Below are 18,945 nucleotides of genomic sequence, written 5' to 3'. Positions count from 1 at the left end.
TGCTGGCACCCCGGCTACGAACCGGCTAATGAAGCGGGTGGCCAGATCTCCGAAACTTTTAATGCTTCCGGCCTCCAGGCTGTTGAACCATGCTCTCGTTGGTCCCGAGAGCGTTGTTGGGAACACCTTGCACATCAGAGCATCTGACAGAGTTTGCAACTCCATGAAGGTCTTATAGTTCATGACATGCTCTCTCGGGTTACCGGCCCCATTATAGGCCGCCATTGGCGGCATCATAAACTTTTTGGGAACGGTCTCCTGCTACATTAACTTTGAGAAGGGAGAAGAAATAGGCAAGGAGGTTTGACTCTGATCTTTCTTACCTAGCTCGGCTAGGAGCTGCTCCTTCAACCTTTTCAGCTTTTGGTTCATTTTCTCGTCTTCCGGGCTGGATCTTTTGCCCAAACTACATTCTTCCTCCTCTGTTTCAGTTCCCGTTTCCCTGGTTGTTTCAGCAGAATAGTCGTTCACCTCTTCATTTTCTATCAACTCTCTTGCCCTTCACCCATGAATTCGGGCCTCCGGTTCTTCTTCTTCTCTGGCATCGTGGTTGTTAGTTTGGAGGCGGGCAGAGGTAGGTTGGGGTTCATCGGTTCTGGGTTCCTCCACTACTGGGAGTGCGTTTACTGGGGTGCTAAGTCCCCTTTGTTGCATTATCTGCCCCAACCAGTGAGCAGTGGTTTGTAGCTGGAGAGCCATGGTTTGAATGTCTTGGTTAGACAGGGTCATGGTGGGAGTATTCCCTGCCAGGCTTGGCGAGGGATTAAGAGAAATAGGTGTTTGGTTATTCAACGTTGTAGGGCTAGAAAAGGAGAACTGCTGCCCATCTTGGGCAGAGCTCAGGTCATTTGGAATATTAAGGCTACTTTCTTGGTGGTTTGCCATCGTGGATCTCAGTGGGTTTTGAAAGTGAAAACTCCGGTGATGAAAAGATCTCCTTCGTTTCCCACAGACGGCGCCAATTGATGATCTGAGATCCAATAGAATAGGGTTTTACAAGGGTTTTGTATTACTGAATAAGGCCTTCTTTCTATGAGGAGGGGACTCCTCTTTTATACATTGTCTTGCTTGCTGGTGACGTGTAAAGGTCTCTCCAGGATTGGGCCACGCGTCTCTGTCATGCGGATTCGGAGGTACTAGGGTATCAGCCGCCTGCTCCATGCGTAACGGCCTCTGATTCTTCCCGTGCGTACGTTCGAGCGGATCTGCCAGGCTGTCTGGTGAATATTTTTCTGGATCCTGGGCTAGGCCGAGAGTTGGGCCGGACGCTAAGCCTGAGTGGAGAGGGCCTGCTTCGTGTGGGCCGGGCCGGTCGGATGAAGATGGGTCGAGCCCGGCATTGAGGGTTGGATGAGCCAGGCTTGTTATGTATGTCAGGTGTGTGGACCTCTACGTCATGGGCCTTGGGCTGTGGTCAAGTCCCTGGCCCGGAGTGAAGGAATCCAGCGGTCATCAGTGTTCACCATTTACAAAATTTATTAAAATGTCTTTTGATATTTTAAAAAGTCTACTAATTAATTTTTCCGTTAATTTTAGTCATTAAATATTATAAAAAAAATTAAAATATCCCTGATATGAAAGGACTAATTAATAAACTTTTTAATAATTTGCAGGACCAACTAATAATTTTTTTAAAATTATATGGATTAAATAGTAAAATATTTAGTGATAAAATTAATATAATAAATAATTAGTAGACTTTTTAAAATATCAAAAATATTTTAATATATTTTTTAAAATTAAAAGATCAAGTAATAAATTTTTTCATACTACAATTACTAAATAGTAATTTTTTTATTTTATTATTGATAAAGATATTTTTGAGATTATATTTATTTTCTTTCGATTAGTCAGTACAATCACTGATTTAACAGAAATTTTTAATGGAGTCACATTAGATCTTGATGGAAATAAACTTTGATAATGAAAATGTTGATTTTAAAATTTGAAAAATAAATTTATTAATTATATTATATTTTAAAAATTAAAAAGTAATTTTTTTAAATAATTATAAAAATAATTAATATATTTAATATAAATAATAATTGAATTAAAAAATAATTAATATTTATTAATATTTTAAAGTGATGTGTAATTTTGAATAAATTAATTTATTAAACGACCCGATAAAAATCGATGTAGGGAGAAATAAAATTTACTTAATGTCTAAATAAAAATTTTTACAAAATATTTGTCTCTTTTTTTTGTTTATTTCCCTCTTTCATGGGAAATTCTACCACATGAAGACCAACGCACAAAATCAATCAATCACTCGGTTCATTCTTATCTTATTCTCAGGACCATTTGGGCCCCATAGTTCTCCTGACTTTTTTGCGTGTATATCACCTCTACAAGGAAACTTTACACGTCTGGTCTTCTCGTTTGAATTATTGCCACCACCTTGTGGGCCACATTATCAGTCTGACGGCTCTGATCACATAAACCCCACACATCATCAATCATCAATTTTAATTTTCAAAATTGGTTGCAAGAGTCAACAAGTTAAGGATTTTTTATGACGTCAAAAGTCTGCAAGAGTCAAAACGTCCCTCTCTTGCCCTTTACTTTTCATCCTCACGCGCAGTGTTGTGTAATCACATGTACGCGCCAATTGAAGTGTCAACGTGGGAATTTTAGCCACCTGAGATGTCTAGTGCTATGATGCAATTCCATCGCATTCCTTCTTCTCGCTCTCTTTTTTCTCTTTGTTTTATTCTCTTTCGAAAAGCTTCATACTCACATTTTTTTATTATTCTAATTAAGGGTTAAGCTGTGAGGTGGCGGATAAATTTGAATTAATTTTAAAAAATATCAATATAATTATTTTATTTTATAAGTATTAAAATTTGTGTGAAATCGACGATAACTTTTGAAAAAGCTTAAACGCAATTCAGCTGCTACTTCAAGGCTAGCCAATAGGGAAACCTTATTTACATGGTTTTAAGATTTTTATGAGAAAAATGACTCGTATTAACCAATCATATGGCAACACGTCAATAAGAAATTTTGTTACGTCTATTTTGTGAATTTAGAAAACACATTAATACAGTTATTATTTAGCGGATGTAATTTAAAATTAAATTGAAATTAAATAAATTAAAAATTAAAATTTTAATATTTATAAAATTTAAATCGAATTGATTTTAATTAAAAATTAAATTAAACTGAATTAATCTTATTCGATTCGATTCAATTTAATCGATTTAAATTTTTAATAATTTTTTATTTTTAATATTTTAAAATTTAATTAAAATATTTTAATTTTAATATGATTTAATCTCTTTATATTATTAAAAATAATATACTAGTTCGGTTCAGTTTTCTTTACTTTTTTCTGATTATAGTTAAAGTGAATCAAAATAATTAAAATTTTTAAAATTAAAAATCAAATTAAATAAAAAAATAAAAAATTAAATTAAAATTTTAAATTAATTCGATTTAATTAAATTTTTTAATTTACCGAATCCTACACTAGTTTAATTTTTTAAATTTTTATGCAGGTGGATTGTCTTATAATTAAATTAAAATTATATTTTATGTAGATCGTAATTGGTTAATTATATAAATTATTTATATTTTTAAAAATTAAGTAGATATTACAAAATATTATAATAAAAAAATGCTTAAATTTTGAATTTTATTAAATATATAAAATAAATAAATAATTTTAATATTTGTATGCATGGTCATCTGTGTTTTGCCGATTTCACACGTTCATCACTCTTTTAAAAAAAAAAATCATATTTTTTTCACAAATAATTAATTTTCACATGACATTTTATAGAAAAAATATATTTTTTTGCATTTTTTATACTTAAAAGTAATAAAAATCAATTAACTAAAATATTTTTATTAAAAAAATTAAATTCTTTTAAAAATGTCTTATTTTCAAGAGAAAATCACAAGAAAGTTGTTTTATAAAATTTAGATCTTATGAATACAACTCAACAATATATATAAATATACACAAAATCTCGTTCAAACTCCATTATTGTTTTTTTAAAAGTGTAATTTTTAATTTTCCATTTTTTCTGACATGCAAATCCAATGCACTTTGCGTAGCCAACATTCCAATCCAAGTGCGACAACAGTGGTAAAGCGGTTAATGCGTTGACACACATAAAAGCAAAATCCAAAGTAACTTCTTCGCTTCTCTACACACCTACCCCACCCTCCTCTCCTCTCTCTCGCCGGTTTCCTCCTCTGGCCTCCTCTATCCGGTCGCCGTATTAAACATCCTCTGCCTTCATTTTCGTAAGTTCTATTAGATTTTAGAGCTAGTCAAAATAGAGAGAGAAGACCTTCAGGTTCCCAAGCCCAAATTTTCAGACTTCTGTTTGATTTTCGTTTCTTGTTTGTAATTCTTATGGTAGTTTTTCTCGCCAGATCTTTTTTCCTTTTTCTCTCTCTCTCTATGTTGCTCATTCTTTTGGGTGGGTGGGTGGGGGTTCAGTCTGTAAATTTGACATAGCTTTTTCAAACCCTAATTTGTTGTTTTTATTACTCAGGTACAAATCTTCTGCAAAGCTTAAGCTGAAGGCGCCATGTGAATCCTGGCTTTTCAGTTATTTTTGTTTTTCTGAAGTATTAGACATGCAATTATATGGCTCACAAGATAGAAAATTTAGGGTTTCTAAGCTTAATCTTCATTTTTTAGCTGCTTAGCTGCTGTTCTTCTTGTTGTGGTTTTTAGCTGTGAAGTAAAATTTGGAACGAGTTTCGAGATGAAGAGATTGAGATCGAGTGATGATCTCGATTCCTATAATGAGAAGAACTCTGCCAAAGATTCGAATCCCAGTCGATCGTCCCGAAGTTTTTATTACAAATCCGATAATGTGCGGAAGGGATTGATGTCCACTTCATCTTCGTCTAGCAGGTACGATCGGGATCGATCTATGGATGATGATAATCGGGAGAGCTCCAGGATGGTTCGGAAGAGGACGGATCATGATATAGATAGCTTCGATCGAAGAAAAGGGCCAGGCGTGGGGTTTGATAGATATAGTGGTAAAGATGGGTATGGTGGAAATGGAAGTGGAGCGGGTGGCGGCAGTAATGTTCATCGATCTGAGAGCTTTTGTGGATCCCGGAGGGAGTTTCCTAAAGGGTTTAGGTCTGAGAGGGACAGGTCAAGAAGAGAAGGCAGTGTCTCATCTTGGAGAAGATTTGGCAGTGTGAATAAGGAATTTGATGAGGTTAGAGGTAGTAGAGGTGGAAATGAGGAGAGAATAAATGTCGCTACTAGGTCTTCTCCTAAGGAGGACAGAACGAGTGCTGCTACTTGGTCTTCTCCTAAGGGATTGAGGGATGTGAGGTCGCCCACATGGTCTAGGGATTCTGGGAGTGAGCAAACCAGGGTGGTGAGAGGTGGTGGGAGGGATGAGGGGAAGGGGAAATCATCAACTTCAAGGTCGAGGTCATCACCCACATGGTCAAAGGATTCAGGAAGTGAACAATCAAAAAGCGTGGAGGTGGGAAAGAAGAGTGAATTGGAGGCCAAGAGCATTGAAATGGAGGTGAAGAGCGTTGCTAGTGGGAGTAAGAGCATTGAAATGGAGGCAAAGAGTGTGTCTAGTGGAAGTAGTAGTGAAATGGAAGAAGGGGAGCTTGAGCCGGAACCTGAATCAGTTCATCAAGTTGTCAAGGAAGATGAAAATGATAATGAAAAAGGAGGGCGAGAGGATGTTCCCTCTGTTGATCACAGGGAGGTTGAGCCTGAAAGAGAGGCAAATGATCAAGTAAATAAGGTAGAAAAGGAACCTGATAAAGCAGGTGTTTCAGAGGGGAAAGGTGGGAAAGAAGTTGATGACATGCAAAATTGTGAGAAGAATTCAAATGATAATAGTGTTAATGCATACAAAATTGGCAATGTGGATGGTGATGAAGGGAGTGAGGATACTCAGAGTTTGAAGGAACCAATCAAGTGCAAGGAGGATGAAAGTCGGGAAATGGTGATTGAGAACCCATTATATTTGGAAGAGGAAAGTAGGCAAGAGAAGGGTATCGATCTTGAGGGAAAGATGGAGGATGTTGAAGTGGCAGAGTTAAATAAAGTTGTTAACGAGGATACTGGAGGAGCTGAAGTGGATATTGGTCTAATTAGAGAGGGTTCAGGCCAACATTTGAAGGATAAAGGCAAAAGTGTCGCATTGTCACCAACCCTTGCTACTGATTCAGTTGAAGATGGTACATGGATTGAGAGAGAATCCTTAAAAGTTGAAACTTGCAAGGATGATGATGATATGGAAGGACCAAGTACTAGGGGATTTGATTTATTCTCTAGCTCTCCTGCTAGAAGGGCAGAAAAAGCAGAGGAATCCGGAGTTAATAAGCCAATTGAGGAAAAGCTGGTGTTGGAGCCTCTTGACCTTTCTCTTAGCTTACCAAATGTTTTGTTACCCATTGGTGCTGCTAAAGATGCAACCCAGGCTCCTGGTTCTCCTAGCAATGGGAGAAGTGTTCAGTCTTTCAGCACATTTCGTACAAATTCTGATGGGTTTACTGCTTCAATGTCTTTTTCAGGTTCTCATTCATTTTTTCATAATCCAAGCTGTTCTTTAACACAGAATTCATTGGACATGGACAACTATGAACAATCTGTCCACAGCCGTCCCATATTTCAGGGAGTTGATCAAGCTAATTGGCAGGGCCAGGCCCAAAATGATTCTAAGCTCAAAGATGTTCCCTTATATCAAAGAGTTTTGATGAATGGTAATGGCTCTTTTCATCAGTCTCAAGCATTACAAGGTATGTCAAATGGTCAAACATTGCAAGGAAACTCTAAAATGGCCAATGGACTGGAGAGGCAGTCGAGTTTTCACAAACAGTTTTCAGGTGGACAGTTAAGGAATCCTGATGAAACTAGATCTCCTTCGCATAGTGTTGGGTCTCATGATATTGGTTCAAATTATAGCCTTGAGAAGAAACGAGCCATGAGAGAGAAACATGGTGGTAGCTTATATAGGAGTAATAGCCAGAAGGAACAAGAGCAGCTTTTGATAGGTGGGGCAGATTTTGTTGAGACTATCATCAGCAGAATAGTGTCTGATCCTATTCATGCAACGGCTAGGAAATTCCATGAAATGACAGGACAATCTGCATCTTTAGTCAAGGAGAGTATTCGTGAGATCATGTTAAATGTTGATAAGCAAGGACAAATGTATGCATTTCAGAGTGCTCTGCAGAACAGATCGGACTTAACCTTGGATATACTACTGAAATCCCATCGGTTTCAATTGGAAATCTTGGTTGCTTTAAAAACTGGTCTTCGGGAATATCTTCAAGTAGACACTAATGTTTCTTCTTCTGATTTGGCGGAGGTTTTCCTGAACTTAAGATGTAGAAATCTAGCCTGCCGGAGTCCTTTGCCTGTGGATGAATGTGATTGCAAGGTTTGTGCGAAGAAGAATGGTTTTTGTAGTGCATGTATGTGCCTTATATGTTCAAAATTTGACTTGGCATATCAAACATGTAGTTGGGTTGGGTGTGATGTTTGTCTTCATTGGTGCCATGCTGATTGTGCACTACGGGAGTCTTACATTAGAAATGGAAGGTGCGCTACTGGGGCTCAAGGAGCTAGTGAGATGCAGTTTCATTGTGTTGCTTGTGATCACCCCTCCGAGATGTTTGGATTTGTAAAGGAGGTTTTTCAGAACTTTGCAAAGACGTGGACTGCAGAAACATTTTGCAAGGAACTTGAGTATGTAAAGAGAATTTTTAGTGCTAGCAAGGATTTTAGAGGCAGGCAGCTGCATGAACTAACTATGCGGATGTTAGAAAAACTGCCAAATAAGGCTAATCTTTCTGAGGTTTATAGTAATATCATGGGCTTCTTGACTGGTGAGTGCTTATTTTTTCAGTTTTTGTGTTTGTAAATATGTGTCTTATACATTTTAGTATTTCTCTTGCTATCTTTTCTATATAGGTGATATGTTCTGATAATTCCAATTGAATAACATGTCCTAATATTAATAAACAATCATTAATAAAATTCTGTACCTGTTGTACAAGTTGTATGGAGAAATTCATATATGCCCTGTGAACGGTCATTGGATAGGTGTCTAGAGATCTGACGTCCCAATTTTTTAATTTGGTGGAAAATTGTCTTTAATCCTTGCATAGTTGCATGCGATATATGGCCATCTCGTGTAATGGCATTTTGTTTCAATTCTGTAGCTTGACTTATAAGCCTAGACCCTTCAGTTCAAATTTATTATTTTTGATACCTAACGATGATCATCAAGATTTGATTTATGGACCATTGCTCAGTGCAACTTGAATGGTAACTTCTTGCTTGTAATCACAAAGGGGGCTTTTTATGGACTGGAGGCAGTTAGCATCTACAAAGATGGTGAACAACTATGCTTGTTTTTCTGTTTCATACAACTCATATTGGTGGGTCCTTGACTCGGTAATGGATTTTAACCATCAGCTGTCCACATTCTCTCTGAATGTTTTCTGTGTTCAGGTTTGAACCTGGCTATGGTAATTTTTGCAAAGTGCACTGAATTTTTACATATCTAATCTGTCTTTTTGTAATTTCTGCACGCTTAATTACAAATTGTTGTTGTTGTGTTTTGGCATCTTGGAGTCCCCACGACATCCAAGTAGAGGCATAAATTTTTGCTTAATTACAAATTTGCGTTGCTTCTCATGTAAATAGTCTTGTGTTCTGATGAAGACAAATGATTTAACAGTGTGATGCATCTTATTTGGAATTTTCTGTGCCAATATATACGAGTATATCTTTTCCTTTCTTTTTCCTCACGATATCCCTCTTTTATTGCAGAAAGTGATTTTTCCAAGTTTGGCAATTCTTCTGTGTTCTCTGAGAAGGAACAAGGGAATGGAAGCATTGGGGGGATTGCTGGGCCCAGCCAGGATCCCTCGTGGCTCAAACCTGTTTATTCTGAAAAGGCACCCAAATTGGAAAGATCAGCTAGCTTTCTTCCTAGCTTTCATACAGAGTTGAATGATAAACGACCTGTAGAGTCTGAGTTGGAGAGGAGTGCCCAAAAAGAACCCATCTTTGATGAACTAGAGAGCATTGTGAGAATTAAACAAGCAGAAGCTAAAATGTTTCAGGCGCGTGCTGATGATGCAAGAAGGGAAGCTGAGGGCCTGAAACGAATTGCTCTTGCGAAGAATGAGAAAATTGAAGACGAGTATAGAAGCAGAATCACAAAACTGCGGTTAGTTGAGGCGGAGGAAATGCGGAAACAAAAATATGAAGAATTCAAGGCTTTGGAAAGAGCTCATCAGGAATACTTTGGTATGAAGATGAGGATGGAAGCAGATATTAAAGATCTGCTGTTGAAAATGGAAGCTACAAAACGGAACCTTGCAATGTGATACCCTAATGAATAGGGTTTTGCATCACAGGTAAATTTACTCTTAGAATCTGCTGTTGAAAATGGAAGCTACAAAACGGAACCTTGCAATGTGATACCCTAATGAATAGGGTTTTGCTTCACAGGTAAATTTACTCTTAGAAGCAAAAAGTTGATGTAATTTTGATGCAGCTGTAGCTTTTAATCTAGATTTTTTTGGTCCTTGCTTTTCTTTGCTGCTAACCAAATTTGTACAGACTCCAAAATCTTTGTATTCTATAAATAGCTTCCATTTATGGATGCAATTCCAAAAGAGATAGAATACATATTTGATTGATATTCTAAGGATGCAATAACCTTTATATAGGATATAGAGTGATTGATATTCTTTTGATTCAAATAATTATCCTCTATAATTATTCAAAATAATATAGAAAAATTTATTAATTAATAGGCAACCTATTACCATAAAACAACAAAGACATCTATTCTCCATTAATTAATAGTTTCAAGTCAAGTTCAAAACCTAAATGTAAAAGAGAATATTTTGCTTCTCTTGATAAATAAAGTAAATTTATATAAAATTTATATTCTTATATAATTGCACTTAATTGAAAATGTCCGGCGTTTTCGTAACTAAAATATGAAAGTAATGTTTGATGTCAAACCGACCCTACCAAAGCTGTGATTTTGTGGGTATCGAATTTGGAATCAGTTTTGCTCAATGCTCTTAAAACCTTACATGAGTTTACGAAAGCGAGTGGAGAAGCATCAAAACTCACATACTTGAATTGCTGCTGGGGAACCGTATCAGATAGAAGTTCCTACATTGGACAAAGTTCTTAAGAATGATCATCGTCCCATTCCCTAGACCTCTGTTTTTGTAAATGTCGAAATATATTTATACTGAGATGTCCTGCCAGTCTTAGTCGGATTTCGCTAATGGAGGAAAAGTAATCGAATTCCAGTAATCGATGCAATTTAATACATTTCAACAGTAGCTAACAAACACTACATGCTTCAAATTATCAAGCTGATAAAAGAAAAGCAGTGCTCAAAGGCTTCCCATTTCTAATCTTAAGTGGGCTGTATTGAAGAGAAAAACAGCAGCTTACTCTTCATCTTCACTGAAGTCGTCATCGTCACTCTCCTGGACACTATCAAAGTCAGCATCATTCTCAGTCTCGGAGTCACTTATCACATACTTGGTCTGCCTGCGGTTTGCTCTTTGCGGTCTAGCTCTTGTTGGCACTTCCATGATTTCTTCACTTGTTGTGGTCTCATTTTCCATGTTCACTCTGCCCAAAACAGAACTGCTCTTCTTGTTGAAAGGAGATGCCCTCATTTTTCTTACTTTCTTCTCTGGTGATATTCCTGAATTTTCTGCAGGCTTCAGCATATCTGTCAGAAGCTTCTGGCTCAATACCTGAGACTGCTTGCCAGCCGGTCCTCTTTTCTTCATGCCTGCTGCTGCTGCTGGGGGTTTAGCTGCTGCTTTGGCATTTGCGACAGGTTTTCTCCCTCCTTTCTTTTTTGTTTCTACCATTTCTACCTCAGAGTCATCATTTGCGTCTACATCATTATCACTATCAGAATCGTCTGAAAGCACTGTCATAGTTTTCTTGTTTGCAGCAGCCCTTTTGGTAGGTTCCCTTGCAGGAATTTGGGATACATCGGTATCCATGGCTGCCAGCAGGGTAAAAACAAATAAAACCCATAAATTTCACAAATCATGACAAAAAACTAGCATTTCAAATTTTGAGATTTCTATCTACAACTTGGAAGAAAAGCTTCCTCATTATAAAAAAAAAAACGCCCTTTAAAAAAATTGCATTCAAAGAATGTTGAGAATTTCATTTGTGACTTGACTTGCTAATTCTCCATTTTCTATTTACCTTGTGATAGATACTATGGAAGAACAATGGATACATCTAGGAAGGATAGCTGTAGCTTACTTGTGGTATGTTCAGGTGAAGAATCGAGTCTATATGCTTTAAGCCGATCTTTCAATGATTCAACTTCATCATCATCATCTTCTGAAACAGGAATGGGTTTCTCTTGCTGGCAAACAAATTAACAATTATTAGATCTAAGAAGCTACCATGGCGAATGTGATGGTATAAGAAGCAAGACGTACCTTTTTAGCAGGAGCATTCTTTGAACCTGCTCTTCCTCTTGGTTTTACTACCTCAGAAACGGTTTCTAATGAAGCAAATAGAGGAAACATTACTTGAATTCTTTGATATATCAAATACAATACAAAAACACTACTAAAATATACCTAGCAACCCACCTGTTTCCATTGAAGAACTGGATGATTTTCCCATGGTTTCTGCATCTGCCAAATTTTTGGCTGTCTTGTTATACTTTCTCGGATTTTTTGGTGCTTGTTTTGAAACCTTAAAACCACCTTGACCTTTTACTTCACCTGTTGACTTCTGTCTTTCCTCCCTTTCTTCGGCTTCAAATTTCTGAGTTTATATCCAAACATCAAGGAAAAGGGAATTATAAAATGGCAAAATAAGAGTTGGAAATCAAAACAAGTAAATAAGGGTTGACAAGTAAATAAGGTTGACTTGTTCCATACTTCAAGTTGGCTCTCAAAAGCATCGAGGTCTGTCATCCACAGGTCCTTGGGAGTTGTTTTTCTCAAGGTTTCAACTTCTTCATTGATTTTATCCTTGTCATCACACAACTTTTGAACCTTCTCAAGGGTCAAGGTTCCAATAGGCATGGACAGCAGATATTCGTAGTCACTAGCCTGTACAGACCTGGGGTTTGCTTCCGTTTCATCTATGCTCTCTTCTGGTTCTTCTGCATCATCAACTGCCCCAGCAACCACAGCAGAAATATTCTTTGGGAAAGGAGTGAATCCTTTCTGTTGTAGCTCCAGGAGCAGATCAGCTCTCTTCCTATTGCTCACTATAATTTCCCCCTTCACAACCCCAAGGATAAACCTCACTTTATTTTCCAATTTCAGCAACTCCTTTTCCAGATCAGCAAGTTTTAATGTCTGCAAGCATTAGAGTGACCAGTTGAAAAGTGTTCTATGGAAAATTAGCATAAACAACTGAAAATTGCTAGTAGTTTCTTTGATCTAAACCTACCTTTCTTTTCTCATAACAAGCAAACCTATAGTGAAAAAATTCCTCAAGAACTGCAAATAAAAATATGAAAATTAAGTTAATAGCATAATTTTCTGTACAAAAAGCCAAACTCATTCCATAATGTCCAACGCTTACTTTCTTCAGGGCTGCCATATTTCTTTATCATGCCTTTTTGATCGAAAAGGTGCATATTACTTGTGCTGATTGAAGTAGTTATTCTAAATTTCTTAAGTAAGCCCTCATCCTTGGCTTCCTTCATCTTCTCCTCTGACAATAGCACTTCAAAACATACATTTGCATCATCTCCATATTTCTTAAAATCCTGCAATCAATAGTGTATATGAGATATAACTAGAAGTAGTACCTACTACCATTCTTCTGAAACCATGCAGTAAGACGTTTGTATTTACCTTGATGAAGGCATCCTTGGGTAAGTTTCCCTTCTCATCTCGAGTACCTTCTACGACAGAATTCAGAAATTCCTTATAATCATCAGTCCACCTACGGATTGGCAATTCTGTGATCCTGACTGTTGTTTCATTCACTTCCTCTATGAGTCCACTGACTGTATAGGTAGCCCCGTTTTCCTTTGATGCACCTTTCTCAATTGTTCCTCTAAACCCTCTATACCAAGGGTGCATAGGTTCCATTGGTTCACCATTCAACAAGCGCCTCACATTTGCAACGATATCTCTTGGATTATAATTAGGAACAGAAGTGCTCCAACCCGTGCCAATTCCTTCACAACCATTCACGAGAACAAGTGGAATAATTGGAACATACCTAAAGAGCACAACTTGTTAGTCAACCATTTTGACGTGCACTTCCTGAATTCACATCAATTTGATTCTTGGTAACATACAAAAACATATTTACCATGTGGGTTCAATAGTAAGACCATCTTCTTCTAAGTAGTCGAGAAGTTTGTCATCATCCTTGGGGAACAGGAACCTTGTAATTGGAGAAAGACAAGTAAAAATATACCTTGCACTAGCATGATCTTTGCCTCCCTGTAAAATAACAGGTTAAAATACAAATATCATTTTTATCATCAGAATAATAAGACGAGTGCACCTGCTTGAATTTTAATGATGAACACGGTGTATCTTACCATGCAACGTGTGCCAAATTGACCTTTCGGTGCAAGAAGGTTGATGTTATTACTGCCAATAAAATTCTGTGCCATCCCGATGATTGTACCATTAAGACTTTGATCACCATGGTGGTAAGCCGACTTCTCAGATACATAACCTTGAAACTGGGAAACTTTGATCTCTTTGACCAAATTCCTCTTGAAACAGCTGAAAAGGATCTTCCTCTGAGCTGGTTTTAGACCATCAATCATAGAGGGAATAGATCTTTGGACGTCAGCCACAGAGAACAAAATAAGCTCCTTGTTAATGAAGTCGCTGTACTTTATGAGCTTCATTTTCTGATCAAGGTGAGTGCCAGGCTGCAAAAATGAAGATGATAAGATTCTGTTACTTGAAAACAGCAGTTTCATAGAACAGGAGTCAAGGAGAAGAAAACGAAAAACATAAAGGTCCAAAAAACGACACATTTAAGGGACTTCTAACCTGATACTGCCGAAGCCAATTCTTCCTTTCTTCGATCTTCTTCTTGCTGAAAGCAAGCTCTATAGCATTCCCATCTTGGTCATCTATCCAAATAAAATCTTTCTTGTGCTTTTCAATATCTCTAAAGTATTCCTTTCCTTCTCTTTTATCATTTGTTCCCAACCCCTGTTAGATCAGCAAATCCATTGCTAAAGTACATGATAACAATGAACACTGATTGGCGGCAGAGAGTAAGATAGAAAGACCTTGATTGTTTTCCCCCCAAATGAAAACAAACCTTATAGTACTTGATTGTCCAGCCACTTGCATTCCCCATCAAACTTTCCTTCCATGCATAGTATTCAGGCATGGTATAAAAGGATAAAACATTCCCACTGCTATGAGTTGCCTACACAAGATAAAGATAGACCACTATAATTTACAAGTTATTCTTAAAAGAAAAATTTCTCACTGCACGTACTGATTAATAAAATTTACCAACCTTCACAATAGGAGTAATAAACTCCAGTAAGAAAGACGGAATTTTCAGTAATGATGGCCAGAAATGATAAATGAAGTTGATCAGCAGGCCCTTAATGTGAGAGCCATCATAATCCTGCCGAGGTTGAATTCATGTTAGCAGGCATCAGCAGTAAGAATTATCAAACCACAAGCAGTGAAGAAAACGTAACCTGGTCTGTCATAATCATCAGATGACCGTATCTCAATGGCTTGACACTATCGTATTGCTTGTTTTGCTGTAGCCCAAGAATCTTCTTGATACTCTCGATTTCCTTATTCTCATTAAGTTGTTTAGAGGTGGCTTCCCGTACATTGAGTAATTTACCTCTCAAAGGAAACACACCATACAGGTCCCGAATATCTTGAGGCAGCGCACCTAAACCAGATATCTGTATATCCCCAGGGCTATTTAGAAAATGTCGATAGCTATTAAAATGGACTATGTTGTAGGATACAACTTACAGCAAGAGCCTTTGCAGAGTCTCCTTCTGTCAAAATCAATGTACATTTATGAGAGTTTTTCGTTCCAGCCTCATTGGCATCCTCCAGCTTTGGAATATTAACTCTCCCTTTCTTTGTTCCGTCGGATTTCTTGAGTTCTTTGTCCTGCTTGAATTTCGCCCACGACAGTAGATTATCCACAATATCAGACTTCGCTACTGCAATATAATTAGCATAAAAACGTTCAGTTCAACTTCTCATGAATGATAATTTCAGGATTATGTGAAATCAAATTATACCTTTCTTTAGAAAATCTTCAGGAATTTCACATTTGGACCCAAAATTGCTCTGGCGGAGGGTCAGAGTCTCCTTGGTTTGAGAATCAAAAGCAGGATTATCAATGAGAGCATTGACAAAAACCCACAGATAGTTCTTCACATTGTGCGCTTTGATGTTGGCGTTCTTGTGCTTTTTATTTACAACACCCACTAGATAGTTAGCTATCTGGTTAGTGACGTAATCCACATGAGTTCCACCCTTGATTGTTGCAATCCCATTGACAAAGCTAACCTGTTGTGAGAGCAAAGCACTGTGATATAAACACACGGGCTAGTTTATATGCAAATAGTTATGGACAGTAAAATATTGATTAAATAGTATCAATTACCTGTTGGAACTGCCCCTCAGTAACACTCACGCATATCTCCCACCTTTCACTTACTTTTAGATAGAAGCTGATCGAAATTAGAAAAATCAAATAAGCACAGTACTGTTGAAAATATAAAAACGCAAGATGGTTAACCAAATGGTTCTTATATTAACCTTTTAGGGGTCTCCTTCGATTCTGAGTCAGAATCCAGGTACAACTTAACATAATCCTGGAAAGATTTAATAGGAACCCGCTTCCCATTTAGCTCAACCTTCACTGTGTTTCCAAGACAGCCAGCCATGTCAACAACTCGCTTTTTCATCAAAGCAACCACATCGTCTTCAAGTGTAGCCATGTTAAATTTTGCTAAATCGGGCTTAAATGAGACCTTGGTCCAATTCTCACCCTCCTTGCACTTTTTAATGCAAGGCTCGGATTTGTTTCCCATGTTGTTTGAGAAAACCTTCAAATCAGCAGAACCAATTTATATGTTACTGAGATATTATATGCTAAACAAAAATGTTCAAGTGATGGAAACTACACAATTCCTACACAATTTAAATGTACAAACAGTAATTTGAATCCATTTTTGAAGAAACACCCAGACAACAGAAGACAAATTTAACTTCAAGTATGGACCCAAGTGATATTTTAACAAGAAAACTGCTAAGAAACAAGATCAAAACGTAATCCGCAAAAGTAAAGAGTCCCAGTTACCTGCTTATATTTCTTCTGCCGCTTCCCGTCAGCAGTCTCAATAACAAACTCCGTGGAGAAAATATTTGTTAGTTTGGCTCCATACCCATTTCTCCCTCCGGTAGTCTTCTTCACTGTATCATCATAGTTACTGCTAGTTAACAAGTGCCCGAAAATCAGCTCCGGTACATACACGCCCTCCTCCTTATGGATCTCCACCGGAACCCCATCGCCATTGTTATAAACACTGATCAAATTGTTTTCCACATCAATCACCACCTTCAAGGAATCCATGGTGGAATCCCTCTGCTTGTTGTCAGCGGCATTGACCAAGATCTCATCGAAGATCTTGTAAAGGCCTGGAACATAGGTCACCTGGCGGTGCACCATCTTTTCGTCCTCGTAGACCCAGAGGCTCTGGGTGTGCTTCTCGATCGATCCGATATAAGTGTCGGGTCGGAGCAGGATGTGCTCCAGTTGGCTTTTCTTCTGGTAGGTCTCTTCTATGGTCTTCTGCGGGACACCGACATTCGCATTGTTGCTGGTTGTTAACGGCACCGTTTTCATCACTTCCATCTTTGACCTTTTGCTCGAGCGAGAGAGAAGATTACTGGAAATGGATCTTACAAGAAGAAAAATTTAACGTTTCTTGTATGGATTTCAAATGAAACAAGAGAGAAGATTACTAAAATTTCCGGAAAATTTTAGGGTTTTTTGTTTGTTTTAGAAAGAGAAAATTGGGGTTTCTGTAGAGAGAGAAAGACACAGAGATGGTGTCTATGGAGTTGCAGAGATGGTCTCTATCAAGTGAATAAAGAAATGGAGCAGAGAAGGGAATGAATTGGGAATGCAATTTATATAAAGCCAAGCAAAACAGGAAGGGTGGGGAGCTAACGGTAAGGAATTTAAATTTGAATTTGAATTTGTTGGGGGGGAAGGGTCGGGATTTGAAAATTCACGGTGGTGATTGGGGTTTAGCAATTCGGACGGTGGCGATTAATGAATTGTCCATTACCGGGCCAGGTGGACAGGAGTGAACGCAGGTTAATTCTAATAGCTTTATATTATTATTGAAAATAATATATTATTTTGAGGATTCAATTTTTTTAATTTTTTTTATTTTAAAGAAATAATTAAATTTTTAAAATTAAAAATTAAATCGAATTAAAATAAATAAAATTAAATTAAAATTTTAAATTAATTCGATTCGATTATTTTTTCGATTTGAATCAAATAATTCTTACTCTACAAGAGAGGTCTAGACTATAATCCCATACATTTACATGCATAATTTATTATGTAATGTTTAGTAGGTTATTTGTAAAAAAATAATTTATATTTAAAAATATTATATAAAAACATTTATAAAAATTTATTTTATTAGAAAATAACTAGTTTTCTATTATTTATTTATGATTTAAAAAATAAAAAACTATTAATCTGTAAATGACATTCTTAAAATTTGAAATATGATTTTTTCATATTAAGAAAGGAAATTATTCTCCTTAAAAATGATTTTTCTTTTAATAAAAAACTATTTTTTATTAACCAATTTCAAATATTTTTCAACAAATAATTGAAGTTTAAATTTTAATAAAAATCATAATTTTTTTGTATTGATTATCATAGTAGCACATTGAATTCATATTTTATATCCAAAAGAGGGGAATCCCTATGGTTATTGGTTTAAAACAAAGTAAATTTATTTTATTATAAAAATAAGTTAAATTTTACGGAAATTATATATTTTTATTTTAAATTTATATAAACTGATTATTATTTTTTAAAATAAGTATTTTGTGGATAATGTGTTAAATTAATGAAAATTTATGTTTTACAAATATAAATATATCTTTATATAATTAAGATAATAAAACTTATATTAAACAAATAACATCCTTATTAATTAAAAATAAAATTTTATTCTATTATTTATAAGAAAGTTATTATTTTATATTTTAAGATATTACTATTTCTCATTTCTTTGAATATGCCATTATTTTTTAATTAATTTAATAATTTTACAAGATAATTACTTTACACAAATATATCATTGCATATAGATTTATAAAATCTATAGTATAAATGTTATAATTTTTTATAAATATTATATTTCTATATTCTTTAAAATTGTTTTTAGATTGTCATTAAATTATATATTTTTTATAATATGATAAATTAAAAAAATCAATTAACTTTAAAAAAACTTTAAAGTAAAAGATAAAATTTTCATAAATGTCCAATAATTTAACAAAGTAAAAAAATAGCATATTATAAAAGAGTATTTGATAATAGTATATTTGATATTACACGACCACCGCTCAAACTAAGATATGAGTTGTTATTACGAAATAAGAGTAACGTGGTAATAATCTACGCAGTTCCATACGAAAAAGAAAAAATCTGAACACCACAAACACTCGGTTTATTATCAAGACTCGCTTTCCTCGGATCATAAAGTTAACATTAACAAGTACATTCCAGTATATCCCATTATGCATGTAATCGCGGAATTACTGACCTATTAGCTAGCGAGATCTCTTATCAAGTAGCCGGCCACATCATCGTCGGATTATCAGAAAATATCATATTTATCACCATGTTCTTACAGTATAAAAAGAGAATGATCACGGAGACAAAAGTAC

The 18,945-nt window shown here is 36.0% G+C and overlaps 2 protein-coding genes across 7 annotated transcripts; one reads left to right on the top strand and one right to left on the bottom strand.

The window, feature by feature from the left end:
• Positions 1–4,096: 4,096 nt before the first annotated feature.
• On the top strand, positions 4,097–9,642 carry LOC110625195 (protein OBERON 4). 6 transcript variants are annotated; one of them, XR_006352357.1, is made up of 4 exons: positions 4,097–4,254; positions 4,509–7,839; positions 8,308–8,467; positions 8,789–8,929. XR_006352357.1 is itself a non-coding variant. In XM_021770771.2 (3 exons), exons 2-3 carry the CDS (start codon positions 4,725–4,727, stop codon positions 9,349–9,351), a joined length of 3,678 nt encoding a protein of 1,225 aa, XP_021626463.1. In that variant the 5' UTR covers positions 4,097–4,254; positions 4,509–4,724; the 3' UTR covers positions 9,352–9,642. The 6 variants fall into 6 exon arrangements, 4 of the variants coding, with proteins under 4 accessions (XP_021626463.1, XP_043817154.1, XP_043817155.1 ...); XR_006352358.1 differs by having other exon boundaries at positions 8,308–8,484; XM_021770771.2 differs by lacking the exon at positions 8,308–8,467 and having other exon boundaries at positions 8,789–9,642.
• Positions 9,643–10,272: 630 nt separating this feature from the next.
• Positions 10,273–16,994, bottom strand: LOC110623860 (DNA topoisomerase 2). The gene is made up of 19 exons (XM_021768864.2): positions 16,322–16,994; positions 15,778–16,067; positions 15,623–15,689; positions 15,255–15,525; positions 14,977–15,173; positions 14,685–14,903; positions 14,495–14,608; positions 14,291–14,401; positions 14,014–14,178; positions 13,548–13,889; positions 13,313–13,446; positions 12,847–13,219; positions 12,572–12,758; positions 12,437–12,486; positions 11,917–12,342; positions 11,623–11,800; positions 11,467–11,531; positions 11,285–11,390; positions 10,273–11,015 (listed from the first exon to the last, which is right to left on the bottom strand). Exons 1-19 carry the CDS (start codon positions 16,874–16,876, stop codon positions 10,441–10,443), a joined length of 4,425 nt encoding a protein of 1,474 aa, XP_021624556.1. The 5' UTR covers positions 16,877–16,994; the 3' UTR covers positions 10,273–10,440.
• Positions 16,995–18,945: the final 1,951 nt, after the last annotated feature.

The sequence above is a fragment of the Manihot esculenta genome, chromosome 10 (genome assembly GCF_001659605.2).
Source record: "Manihot esculenta cultivar AM560-2 chromosome 10, M.esculenta_v8, whole genome shotgun sequence".
Lineage (NCBI taxonomy): Eukaryota > Viridiplantae > Streptophyta > Magnoliopsida > Malpighiales > Euphorbiaceae > Manihot > Manihot esculenta.
This window is presented reverse-complemented; position numbering and strand designations above follow the sequence as displayed.